At 45.3% G+C, this 13,473-nt stretch overlaps 1 protein-coding gene across 2 annotated transcripts in view; it reads right to left on the bottom strand.

Annotated features, from left to right (window-relative positions):
- The window catches only part of TPP1 (tripeptidyl peptidase 1), a 28,933-nt gene extending 23,734 nt beyond the window's left edge, over window positions 1-5,199 (bottom strand). Inside the window, exons 1-2 of one of the 2 annotated variants that reach the window (XM_068115104.2) lie at window positions 5,148-5,199; window positions 1,123-1,223 (exon numbers count right to left, since the gene is read on the bottom strand). In XM_068115104.2, the coding sequence (XP_067971205.2) occupies window positions 1,123-1,211 (89 nt within the window). In that variant the 5' untranslated portion in view covers window positions 1,212-1,223; window positions 5,148-5,199. The other variant, XM_068115105.2, reaches the window with a different exon arrangement.
- Between the last annotated feature and the right edge of the window lie 8,274 nt (window positions 5,200-13,473).

Genomic DNA, 13,473 nt, shown 5'->3' with positions numbered 1-13,473 from the left:
AATGCGGGCAAGGGGGTTAACAAGGAGATGCAGAAAATGGGGTAAAATGGAGAAGATTGTCATGGGGCCCACAAGGCTAACCCCCGCTCTCGCAGGGAAAATGGCCTTAAAATGCCTGTTGTATTGTGAGGTAAGCTGGAGAACCTCTTTGGCCCTAGACTTTCACAAACTGGCTGGCCAAACCTGACGTTCGATTGAAGGTGGCAGGAATTTGTTCAAGGTGCTGGTGCTAACTCGCATCGTCTTCATGAAAGACTAGGCTATCTTTCACGTCCACCAACGACCAGTGTTGGCAGACGGTCCTCCAGCTTAACGCCCTTCAATGGATGGCACACACGTGAAACACTAGGGCGACGGTTTTAGAGCTGTGTCGAGATTCAAACTCGGACTATATGGCTCAAAGATGAGTGCGCATACCTTTCGGACATCCTGCAAGCTCCTACTCATTAGAAAAACAATTGCAATACTTCCTCTGCTGTACCAAGTGGACAATTGAAATAGCATGACACAATGTTAAAGGCTCCATGATTAGCAGCATCAATAGCTTTGACACAATAATACAACAGAAAATTCAGATAACCAAGAAGTCCAACATGGAGAAGAGGAGGAACCTAAACAGGCAGCAATTGCTGGAAAAACAAGCGTTACGCCTCGGTCCCCCGTCGGGGAAGTAATGTGAGTTGACAAAGTGGAAGACGAAGAAAACATGCTATGATATGATATTTCGCTCACAAGGTTCAGACATACATGGAGGCGGCCATCTTGGATTTTGACGTGGCGACCCAATTTTCAATAGCGTTCTTCCTTATGCCGAGATACACCCACACACCAGATTAGAAGTTAGTAGTTCGTTTATTTTTCAAGATATTCCGCTCACAAGTTTCAGACATACATGACATCAGACATACATGGCGGCGGCCATCTTGGATTTTGAGGTGGGTTGCACCCTCACACCAAATTCGAATGCGATCCTTCGCTTACGCATGTACGCACGCACGGACGGACGGACACACGGACGGAGGGGAAAACCATAGTCCCCCTTTCGCTCCGCGGTGCGACGGGGGACAAAAACAGCCATGGGCCTTTTACCAGTGCGCTTCAATCAAAACAGTGCGAACTCACTTCGTTGGCTGATCCGGTTCCAGAACCGTGCCAGAAAATTGTGCAGAGACAACAGCCAGATGAATAACAGAGATCAACAAGGGCCACATCTGGAAGGCTGTCTGTAAAGGTCGCAAACACAGCATCAGATTCCGGTTTTACGATCATAGCATTTAAGGAAATCTAGTTACACACATGTGCAGTGACAAGTGATCACATGTTTCCTACTGAAGAAGAATTTGGATCACTTGTTACATTGACTACTGCAATAGCCTCCTTTATGGTTCACCCTCAACAATCACCAATAAACTCCAATACATTCAGAACTCCGCTGCCCGTCTACTCACCCATTCCCGGACCCGTGACCACATCACCCCCGTCCTTTACAAGCTTCACTGGCTCCCCATCCCCCAGAGAATCCAGTACAAAATCCTCCTCTTGACCTACAAAGCCCTCCATAACCTGGCCCCATCCTACCTGGCTGACCTCCTCTCCAGACACACTCCCACCCGCAACCTCCGCTCTGCTGTTACCAACCTCCTGACCCCCCCCCGCCCCCCCCATCCGGAACAAATTCAGATCCTGGGGGGACAGGGCCTTCTCCATCGCTGCTCCCACCCTCTGGAACTCACTACCTCACACCATCAGAGACTCCTCCTCACTCACCACATTCAAAACATCACTCAAGACCCACCTGTTCAACACTGCATTCAACATTTAACCCACAGCATTTAACCCCTGACTATCTCTTCTCCTTCTCCTTCCTTTGTGCTTTGAATATTTCCCTATTGATTGTTGTTTTTTGCAATTGTTTTTATGTTTTGCACTCTGTCAAAGCGTCTTTGGGCTTCCTGAAAAGCGCTATATATTATTATTATTATTATTATTACATGTTTCTATTTCCATGTGTACAAGGTTACAGCAATGTACAAAACGCCCAATGAGTGGACCTTTTTGCTGATAATACAAAGTACAGCGAACACAATTGTGAGAGAGGTCTTCTAAAAAGAATAACCAGATCTCGAAGTCGTATAATACCCGATAGGACATTTTGTTCTGCTGGTGAAGCCATCGAGGCAGAATCGGTGCTGTCCAGGTCTTGCACCATCGGCTCATTTACGGGTCATTTGGGAGAGGGGCAGCGCCGAGTGACATTGCGTTCACAACCAAAGTTGTGTGGCGAGAGTCACCTGCAGGAATACCAGGGCCAACGCAGCCGAATCGAGCCGCGTCAATCTGAGCCGCGCCACATCGTGGTGACGTCATCACGCTACTCGATTTCAGAGAAGGAGAAAAAACGATCGCAGACATTCCCGAATCTGCGCAAGGAAATAGGTCATCCCAGTTCCTGGCAAACCATGGCAAGTACAGCTGTTGGCTTTGGCATGATTGGACGATCTGTACACCACCAGCTAAAATAGTACGTGATGTTACACGCAACAAATCCGTGTGATGTATGTTATTTATTGTCGGTCTGGTACACTCAAGTGTGAGCGCCAAATGCATTTTCACGGTCACTGTGGCCCCAATCCCAAGTGGCTTTGAAGATGTGGTGCGAACGAGCCTAAACGTGAACCTGGAACAATCAATATGAACATTGCACACCACCCTGAGTGAGTGGTGGTCCATGATAATGCCCTGTGGAGTTCTGTCCCTGGATTGACAATGTATTGTGGTTGAAGTTTTCTTCCATCAGAAACAGGAAGAGAAAGACACAAAATGTCATCTCCCCCGTGGTTTTTAGTAATTTTGCTGTACGCAGTTGAATGCCGTCAATCGGCCATCTTTAGTCGGATTGCAAAACAAAATCTTCTGCATATGTATACTCTCATGTATCGTCTTTGTGCCAAATTTGAACAAAATCGGTCTGCGCAGGTCAATAAATGGTTGGGGACACGTTTAATTAACAAAATGGCCGCCGGCATCTTGGATCTGATGTCGAAAATAAATGATGTACTTATGTAACCGATCATTCCTTTTCTGTGTGCCAAGTTTGAACAAGATCGGTAAATGCATGTCTGAGAAATGGTTGAGAACGTGTTCACCATCATCGGGATTTTTTTACAACTAAAATGGCCACCAGTCGGCCATCTTTGATCGCATCGCAAAATAATATGATGTGCCTATGTATACCATCATGTATTGTCTTTTTGCCAAGTATAAACAAAATTGGGACATACATCTCGGATATGGTTGCAGACGCACGGATGGACGGACTAAGTCCAACCGTGGCTTAAGATCCCTTCTAGTATTGAATGCACTTTACGCAAATAATAATCAGGGACTTGGGAGCGACCTGAACCAAGCACTCCGATGTGAGTTCCAAAACAGAATCAAAGTAACTTGTTCGTGAGCGTGCACGGTAATATTGCTTTGTTCTTCCCTGGCCAAGAAAGGTTGTTTTTTTGGTTTATCAGTGCTCTTACACTCATAGGGTCCTTTGCTTTTACCTAAAGCATATCTCCTAAGATATGATTTTACCGATCAAATACCAATGATTCTAAAAGCCTTGGTATCTACAGCATGAAGCGGGGCTAAGTGTGAGGCAGGAGCACCAGCCCAGAGGGGAGAGCAGTATTCCATCAAGCTGCGGATGAAAGCCTTGTAAGTGGTGAGGAGCTCAAAAGTGCCCAGAAAGGACTTCGCACGACGGAGGAAGCCCAGTCGGCGACTCGATTTGGAGGCCAGCTTGGAAATGTGGTTTTCCCAGGAAAGATCATGGCAGATAGTGAGACCCAAAAACTTGAGTGACAGAACTTCTTCAAGAGGGTTGTTGAGAAAGTGGATGGGAGGGTTGTCCAGTCGGTCTTTTCGGAGAGACATAGTAAGAGTGTGAGATTTGTCAGGATTGAAAGACATGTTCCACTTGTTTGACCAGGCTGTGATTTTTGTCCAGGTCTGCAGAGAGTGAGGAGGCTGCAGACTGCCGATCTGAGGGTTGAGATATGGAGCGGCAGAGAGTGGAGTCATCAGCAAAGAGATAGAGAGGATTTTCCAGAGAGTCGGAGAGATCATTGATGAAGACCAGAAAAAGCACAGGGCCCAGAACACTACCTTGGGGAACTCCAGCCTGAACAGGAAGGGGAGATGAGAGAATTCCATTTACAGCCACACATTGACTATGACAGGAGAGGAAGTCCACAAGCCAAGCGTGTATGCCAAACCTAACAATGGGTACCTGATGTGTGTGTGCCTAACATGGATACCATAGGAGGAGAGTTTGGTGAGCAGAGCGGGGCACCAGACCGTATCGAAGGCATGAGATATGTCAAGGTAGACAACTCTGATTTCCTGTTTGGCGTTGAGGACCTCCATCCATTGTTGAGACAGCAGAAGCAGCATGCCCAGAGTAGATTGACCTGGTCTGAATCCAAATTGGAGAAGAGGAAGGATTTCATATCGGAAGCGATGATGGATTCCTTGACCTTGCTGATTATTGGGAGCAAGCCGATTGGTCTGTTGTTTCAAGGATCTGTTTTTACACATTTTTTGTGTAAAGCGGCAATTTGGCTGATTTCCAAACAGATGGAATAGTATCCACAACTGAGGACAGAGGTCAAGCGAATGTTTACCGGCAAAATAATACCAAGACAGGTATTGCCGGTAAAATAGTGTGCTACTGATTTTTACCGGTAGAGTGTTTGGCTGAATACGTACGTTGATATTGATCAATAGAGAATGAGCATCGAACTTTTTCCAACTACGTCCAGGGATGTGTTCAGTTACCAAGCAGCTAGCTAGCGCTTGCCAAGCCGGCCGTTCCTTATCAACGGTTTCGCGTGGAGTGCTTGAGCCATTTGGCGAGCGCTCCTCAAGAAACTTGGTAACCGTAGACAGCACTGTACATTTGGCTTTGTCAAGGTTATTTATTAGAAAACATTCACTTGTACGGAAAAGGCGCAACTCCAACAAAAAATATGTAAAAACACAAGACGATATATTCATAGTCACGTGTCTGCTGAATAACGACAAGGAGACCCTTGTTCATATTTCATCTACCTTTATCGTTTGATGGCAAAAATACAACGCAGGAGGACGGTACTTACAGCACGTCAGCTAATGAATGTCACGCGAAAATGTTGCGTAACTGCGTAACGTAATGACGAAATGCTAGCACGATTTGCGTCAACGTTCTAACAATCCCTCAAACAACAAAACGAAGATTAAAGCAACAAAGAAACACTTCAGATATATGATTAAACGTTGAGTTCGAAAATGTACGAAGGTTTCTGCTTTATAAATGAGGAATTATCTTTTTCATTTAATTATATATTTTTATGAGCGGAAGCAACTTTGGCTTACTTCCGGTTAGCAACGGCCGCAGCCATTTTAGCGCGGTGAAAATAATCCCTTAGCAACGATTTAAACGCCATTGCTTTATGCGATATTATTAGTCCCCTACCGGTGTACACCGGAGGGGACGATAGCCTATAGGTTTGCACGCCGTCCCTCCGTCTGTCATTCCGTCAGTCCGTCAGTCAGTCCGTCAGTCTGTCCGTCTGCCAGTCCGTCACGCAAAGAACAGTTTTCCGGACTTTTTGTCGAAACGCTTAACGCTAATGATTTTAAACTTGGCACATGGTTTCCTCATGATAAGTTACAGGTCAAGTTCGAACTTCACGACATTTCGATCATTTTTGACAAAGTTATGGCACTTTGAACTTTGGTAATTCTGATAATTCTGATGACCCATAACTCAGTGCCATTTTAAGTTTTAATTTCCTTTAAAAAAGATTTTCTCTGCAATAATTGGACCGATTGAGATCAAATTTTCACCGTAGGGGGGACTCGGTCTGTAGAATATTTTAATGGTAATTATGACGTCACAGGTCACGTGGTTCGGCCGCCATATTGTTTTTCGTGAAAACACGAAAACCCCTTTTTCTCTGCAATGGCTGAACAGATCGAGGCCAAACTTTGCAGGCAGAATCGCACCCCCATGACGAACAAAAAAGTCAGCAAGCATGACGTCATGCATCACATGTTTTCAGAGTTATGACGGTTTTAAGCATGAACCTTTAAAACCGAGCTCCTCCCTCATTTTTGATCCATTCGAGGGGAAACTTCACAGATCTGTTCAGCATGTCAGTCTACTAAAATGTCCTTTTGGAATTTGCGATAGGGCACGCGGATATCATTAATTAAACGAAAAAAAAATGGATATCTCTTGAATCGCTTGTACCTCAGACCATGAGTTGGTAATTATATAATTCACACAGTGCAATACGTGCAGGCCGCTCCACGGAGCGACCTTGCGGGCTTATCAACGAGGCGAGGCATGACACACATGTGTCTCAGCACACCTCAGATCAAGTTTGAAAACCAGCATCAACCGTGCATAAATTTGCATATTCGATCATTTTTGACAAAGTTGTGGCACTTTGAACTTTGGTAGGGGACATGTATTGCAGCGCAATACTCAGAATGCTTGTTTTTCAAGATATTCCACTCACAAGGTTCAGACATACATGGCGGCGGCCATCTTGGATTTTGATGTGGCGACCCAATTTTCAATAGCGTTCTTCCTTATGCGTAGATACACCCACACACCAGATTATAAGTTAGTAGTTCGTTTATTAGTCCCCTACCGGTGTACACCGGAGGGGACTACAGGTTTGCACTCCGTCCCTCCGTCTGTCAGTCTGTCAGTCTGTCAGTCCGTCACGCAAAGTACAGTTTTCCGGACTTTTTTTCTAAACTCTTAATGCTAATGATTTCAAACTTGGTACATGGTTTCCTCATGATACGTTACAGATCAAGTTCGAACTTCACGACGTTTTGATCATTTTTGACAAAGTTATGGCACTTTGAACCTTGGTAATTTCCCCAACAGTTTTCCGGACGACAGACTGCCGGTAGGGGACATGTATTGCAGCGCAATACTCAGAATGCTTGTTTACTTTATGTTGACAGCGCCACCTGTATCCAGTAAGTTGGTACTCATTCTGCCCACCTCGAAAGGATGACAGGCTGAGTCAACTCACCTGGTGTTATTTAACGGCACGACCGAGGTTCAAACTGAAGACCCTAAGATCTTAACCGTTAATCCAACACCAGACTTAATGCGAGGCCATAAACCTGGGATTATCAATGCTGACATACAATGGATGTTTATAAGGAGACATTTCTAGCCCAATCGCATCAATTTTCACCTCAACGATGTTTAGCATCGTTAATAACATTTTCCAGGTAATTGAACGACATTTGGGCAGGTTGCACAACAACAATTATTACCAACACGATCACATAAAGAAATGGCGTTGCAATCGTTGCTAAGGAGTTGTTAACACCGCGCTAACATGGCGGCGGTCGTTGCTAACCGGAAGTAAGTCAAGGTCGCGTCAATCCATTGCATTACAAAAAAAGCTACTTCCTTATTTATATCTACAAAACGGTCAAGAGGAAAATTTTTTGAGATTTCAGGGTTTACACTTGGATCTCCGAAGCATTTAAAACATGTTTCAGTTTTCTTTATTAAACTTTCTGCAGATGTTTTGCCGATAAGTCGCTAATCCATTCCGATCAGTTCAACCAAGCAGCTGCACTATATTTTGACTATACACCGCTCCACAAAAACATCCACCTACAGTATCAGGGAGTAGTATTTGATATTGAAACATTCAGAACACGTCTCTATAACTAATTTCAAAATGTAATATGTATTATAATTCTATTCAAGATGCATGGATTTAAAAAATAGGAAAATTGCATTTATGGAAAAATTGGAAAATTGGAAAAATTGGATGGAAAAATTCATTTATAAAACAAGAAGACGTCATGCAGAGCACGATACTTGCAAAATCCACCCCCTCCCTCCCAAAAGAATACCATTGATCCATCAAATTGTCCATTTCATCCAGATTAAAATTGACAATCTCGATCAAAGCTCTGGTTAATAGGATGAAAAGTGACGATTTTTCAAATGAAAATTGAATATAGAAGTTTCACCTTGAGTTGACCTTTGACCTTTTGACCTCAAAAGTAGTTGGTTTTCCAATTCAGTGAGGAACTGGTTGTTTCTCGGTGTTTATCTTTCATAAATTGATCGTCTGTTTGCCGTGTCGTGTCTTGAGGCCTTGTACAGTGTGCACTGTACAACCTTGAGGCTTTGTTTTTCTCTCAGCGGTCCGTCGTTTTGTGATCCAATAACTTTCGTTCTCTGTATTCCCAGTCTTTTCACCCATACTTCCTTGTGTAAATCTCAACTCAAAAAAAATAAATATATATATATATATATTTCCTTCTCTGTTCTCATTCGTTTATTCATTCTTATTCGTTCGTTCGTTCTTCGACCACGTGTTTCTCCCCCATTTCCCCAGATAGTTTTCACTCATTAACCTTCAATGTTTACACTTTCCCCTCAAGTTATGTATTCCGTCATATTTTATAACACCTTTTTCTTCTTCTTCTTTAAAAGGCTGCTTTCGACTTGCTCACCAAATCAATTCATCCCCAAAAAAAAATCCATCTCCTATAGTGCCTTTTTTCTACATTCCCTAAACTCTCCTGCACTCCATCCTCCATCCAGCGTCCTTAAACGTATTTTTAACTCGAAGGTCACAAGAAACTCATTTTGCAATAAATGTTCGTTTCCCATAAATCGTACACTTTCAAAAATCCAATCTCACCCCTCCCCTCCAAATCTTCCCCATAACCCCTCCCCTCCAAATCTTCCCCATCACCCCTCCCCTCCAAATCTTCCCCATCACCCATCCCTTTCAAATCTCCCCCCTTGCCCCCTCCCTCCTAAACTACCCCTCACCCCTCCCCGCCAAGACGCCCCCTCGCCCCTCCCCTCCTAGACTCCTGCCTCACCCCTCCCCTCCAAATCTCCCCCATATCCCATCCCTTTCAAATCCCTCCCCTTGTCCCTTCCCTCCCAAACTCCCCCCTCACCCCTCCCCTTCAAATCTCCCCACCCTCATTGCTTCTCAATTTCCCCCCTCTCACTCCCCCTCCTCAAAGCGTCCTCCCCGCTTCTTCCCCCTTCAAACTCTCACCTCCATCTCCCCCAACCTTCTGCCTCGCTCTTCCCCCTCCTCAAATAACACCTCATTGTGGCTCACCCAATCACCATCAAACCTTTTGTCCGCCCCATCCTTCCCTTTCTCCGAGCTATTCTGAAATCTCTGACACACCTTCAACAGCTCTCCCTACCTCTTCCACCTCTTCCACATCTTACCCTACCCCTCCTCCCCCCTGTTCTGTATCTGATGCTCCCCCTTCCTCTTCATTAACGGTATGGACCTCAAACATCCGGGGCCTTCGTTCAAACTTAACTGATCTCTCCATACAGGTTGCTTCTGTCAAACCAGACGTGATCTGCTTAACAGAAACTTTCCTCCTTTATGATGTCTCTGATTCCATAGTATCTCTCCCGGGCTACTCCCTCCTCCGGTATGATAGACCTGAGCCTCGTCCTGGAGGCGGGGTTGCTATCTTTATCAAAAATTCTCTTCCTCACTTGCCCTGCACTGCACTCTCTCCACCTCACCCCCAGGAATACCTCTGGCTACGGCTTCCCCTTCGCTCCCACCTCTTGTTCATATGTGTGTTGTACCGTCCACCAAACAGTGATGACTCCATCTACATCTCGCTGTCTGATGATATGGACCAACTTCTATCTACTCATCCCAACTCTCTCTTCCTCATATGTGGTGATTTCAACTGTCATCATGCCAGTTGGCTGGGTGTGGGTACCTCTCTCACCAGCCATGGCTCCTCAGCAAAGGACTTCTGCGACTCACTGGGACTGACACAATCTGTCAATTTCCCGACCCGGATCTCAGTCAACGGAACATCTTCTCTTCTGGACTTGGTTATGACTAACTTCCCTGAAAATGTCTGCTGCTCTTCTTCTGCTCCGATCGGATCATCTGATCATGTCCTTGTTAAAGTGGACATCTCTCTGACCATCCTCAGGGAGCCTGCTCAGCGTCGACGAGTCTGGCATTTCACTCAGGCCAACTGGCACGGTCTTCAAGCAGCCATCAATCATCTGGACTGGTCTCCCATCTCTACCACCTCTGACATCAACTCATCCTGGGAATTCTTCCAAAGTAAATTGCTCTCTCTCATGCACAGATTTATCCCATCTCGTCTTCAGTTGTCATACCCTTCCTCCCGTCCATGGTACACGGAATCTTGTGGTGAGGCTGTTGCCCAGAAACAACTTGCCTTCGTCTCCTGGAAAGCAAATCCAACGGAAGGTAATCTCATTTCCTTTCACAAAGCCCGAAACAAGTGTGTGTCCACCCTCAGGAGAGCCAGGAAACAATATCTCTCCATTCTCAAGACCGAACTCTCTTATCTGTCTCCCTCTTCCAAATCCTGGTGGCGTCTGGTCAAATCCGTTTCTGGTGTTTGTTCCCCCTCCATCCCCTCCCTTACCTCAAACGGCTACACAGCTGACTCCGCACGTGAAAAAGCTGAATGCCTCAACTCTGTGTTTGCCTCTAAATCTTGTGTCCCAAACCCATCCCTCTCTGTACCCACCATACCCAGTCGTACCCTGCTGCTCCTGGACTCCGTGTCCTTTCCTCCTGACAAGGTGGAAAGGTTTCTGTCAACCCTCGACTCTGATTCTGCAACTGGACCCGACGGCATCAGCCCACGGGTCCTAAAATCCTGCTCTGCTGCTCTATCTCACCCTCTCTCTGTTCTCTTCACCCTCTCTTTTGCTCAAGGTCAACTGCCATCTGCTTGGAAATCAGCCAACATCACCGCTTTGCACAAAAAAGGTGCAAAAACAGATCCTAGCAACTACAGACCAATCAGCCTTCTCCCAATTATCAGCAAAGTCATGGAATCCATCATTGCTTCGGATATGAAATCTTTCCTCTTCTCCAATGGCTTGATCTCTGATCATCAATTTGGTTTCAGACCAGGTCACTCTACTCTGGACATGCTGCTTCTGCTGTCTCAACAATGGATGGAGGTCCTCAATGCCAAACAGGAAATTAGAGCTGTCTCCCTCGACATATCACGTGCCTTCGACACGGTCTGGCACCCCGCTCTGCTCACCAAACTCTCCTCCTTTGGTATCCATGGAAATCTCCACGCATGGCTGGCGGACTTCCTCTCTAGTCGTCGTCAACGTGTGGCCCTGAATGGGTTTCTCTCATCTCCTCTTCCTGTTCAGGCTGGAGTTCCCCAAGGCAGTGTTCTGGGCCCCGTGCTTTTTCTGGTCTTCATCAATGATCTCTCTGACTCTCTCGAAAATCCTCTCTATCTCTTTGCTGATGACTCCACTCTCTGCCGCTCCATTCCTCTTCCCTCAGATCGGCAGTCTGCCGCCTCCTCACTCTCTGAAGACCTGGACAAAATCACAGACTGGTCAAACAAGTGGAACATGTCTTTCAATCCTGACAAATCTCACACTCTTACTATGTCTCTCCGAAAAGATCGACTGGACAACCCTCCCATCTACTTTCTCAACAATCCTCTCCAAGAAGTTCTGTCGCTCAAGATTTTGGGTCTCACTCTCTGCCATGATCTTTCTTGGGAAAACCACATTTCCAAGCTGGCCTCCAAAGCCAGTCGCCGACTGGGCATCCTCCGTCGTGCGAAGTCCTTCCTCGGCACACCTGAGCTCCTCACCACATACAAGGCTTTCATCCGCAGCTCAATGGAATACTGTTCTCCCCTATGGGCCGGTGCTCCTGCCTCACACCTAGCTCGGCTTCACGCTGTTGAAACCAAAGCTTTCAGAATTATTGGAATCTCCCGCGATGAAGCCATCTCTGAGGGCCTTTCACTCACTCACCGCAGGCAGGTAGGTGGTCTTTCTGTCTTCTACCGACTCCTCTCCGGCCTTGCACCCCCAGCTCTCTCTGTGCTCTGTCCCCCAAATATTCCTACAGGTCGCACAAGATCTGCCAGCAACCCTCTGATGGTTAAACTGCCGAAATCTCGGCTCTCTGCTCACCTTCACTCTTTCATTCCTCTTTTCTCCCGCCTCTGGAACAAACTCCCTCACTCCCTTCAATCCCACTCCTCCCTCCAGGTCTTTAAAACAGCTGTTCACCACCATCTCTTATCTTCCCCCATCCAAAACCTTGATCTTTTCTACCCCCGCTAATTCACCCCAGATCCACCTTGTTTGAAATTCCAACTTCTTTCCTGGAAGTCCTGGCAGTGTCCATATGTTTTATACCTCTCCCACCGCCCCCTTCCCACGCCCCCCCCCCCAAAGCCCTCGCCCTCTCTCAGATCTCTCGATGTCTCCATGTCTGTCGGTCCCTGCTCTCAAATGTTGTGTTTGTGTCCTTCCCCCTCTCTCCCCATCTTGTCTACCGCTCCCTCTGTTATATGTTTTATGTGTCGGTTTGTCTTTCTGTGTGATTAATGTTCGCTCTTTCACGAGCCTCGATCTTGTATACAAAAAAAAAAAAAAAAAAAAAAAAAAAAAAAACTGTGCAAATGCTGTTCAATTTTCAATTCAATCGGATGAAAATTGACAGTTTTCAGATGAAAATTGATAATTTTGGAAGTTTGACATTGAGTTGAGCTTTGACCTTTTGACCTCAAAAATACTTTGCTTCCCAATTCAGTGAGGCAATATGCAAATGGGTTTCAATTTTCAAGTCAATTGGAAGAAAATTGACCATTTGTCAGATGAAAATTGATAATTTTGGAAGTTTGCCCTTGAGTTGACCTTTGACCTTTTGACCTCAAAAATAGTTGGTTTTCAAATTTATTGACTCAATATACAATTGCTGTTCAATTTTCAAGTGAATCTGATTTAAAATGGCGATTTTAGAAATTTGACCTCCAGATGACCTTTGACCTCAAAAGCAATCGGCTTCTCAATTGGGACGACCTCTACAACTTGGTGAAGTTTCGTGATGATTGGTTTGGAATTGTGACTTGAAGGCCGCTGACAAAGAAACTAACAGACAGAATAACAAATGCAACCGACCAATAGTCGTATACTTGAAAAATCTTCGATTTTGCAAGTAATAACAAGAAAGAGCAATCAGAGATTGCAAACCCTCGCCAGGATGTGTTTTCAGTGGTTTTTAAGGCTTTTGTGTTCAAACAAATATGGCGGCAGAACCACGTGACCAATGACATCATTTTTTTTTCTCCACCAATTTATCCCCAGATTATGCTGAATAAATTTCATCTTGATCGGATGAATTTTTGTACTTGTTGAATTATGACGTCATAACGGAGGCACCTATGACATCATCATGAACAGATGTTATTGCAAATGGAGAGTTCTTTACATTGAGCCATGTGTCAATTTTTTCTATTCAGCGCTTTCAGAGATAAAGAGGTGCAAAGGGTTTTCGGTTTTTCCAAGATGGCGGCCGAACCACGTGACCTATGACGTCATAATTATTTTAAAATGCTACAGGTGGGGTTGCA

Source organism: Myxine glutinosa, chromosome 5 (genome assembly GCF_964187855.1).
Source record: "Myxine glutinosa chromosome 5, kmMyxGlut1.1, whole genome shotgun sequence".
Classification (NCBI taxonomy): Eukaryota; Metazoa; Chordata; class Myxini; order Myxiniformes; family Myxinidae; genus Myxine; species Myxine glutinosa.
The sequence above is the reverse complement of the archived record's forward strand: the minus strand, read 5'-3'. Positions and strand labels throughout refer to the sequence as shown.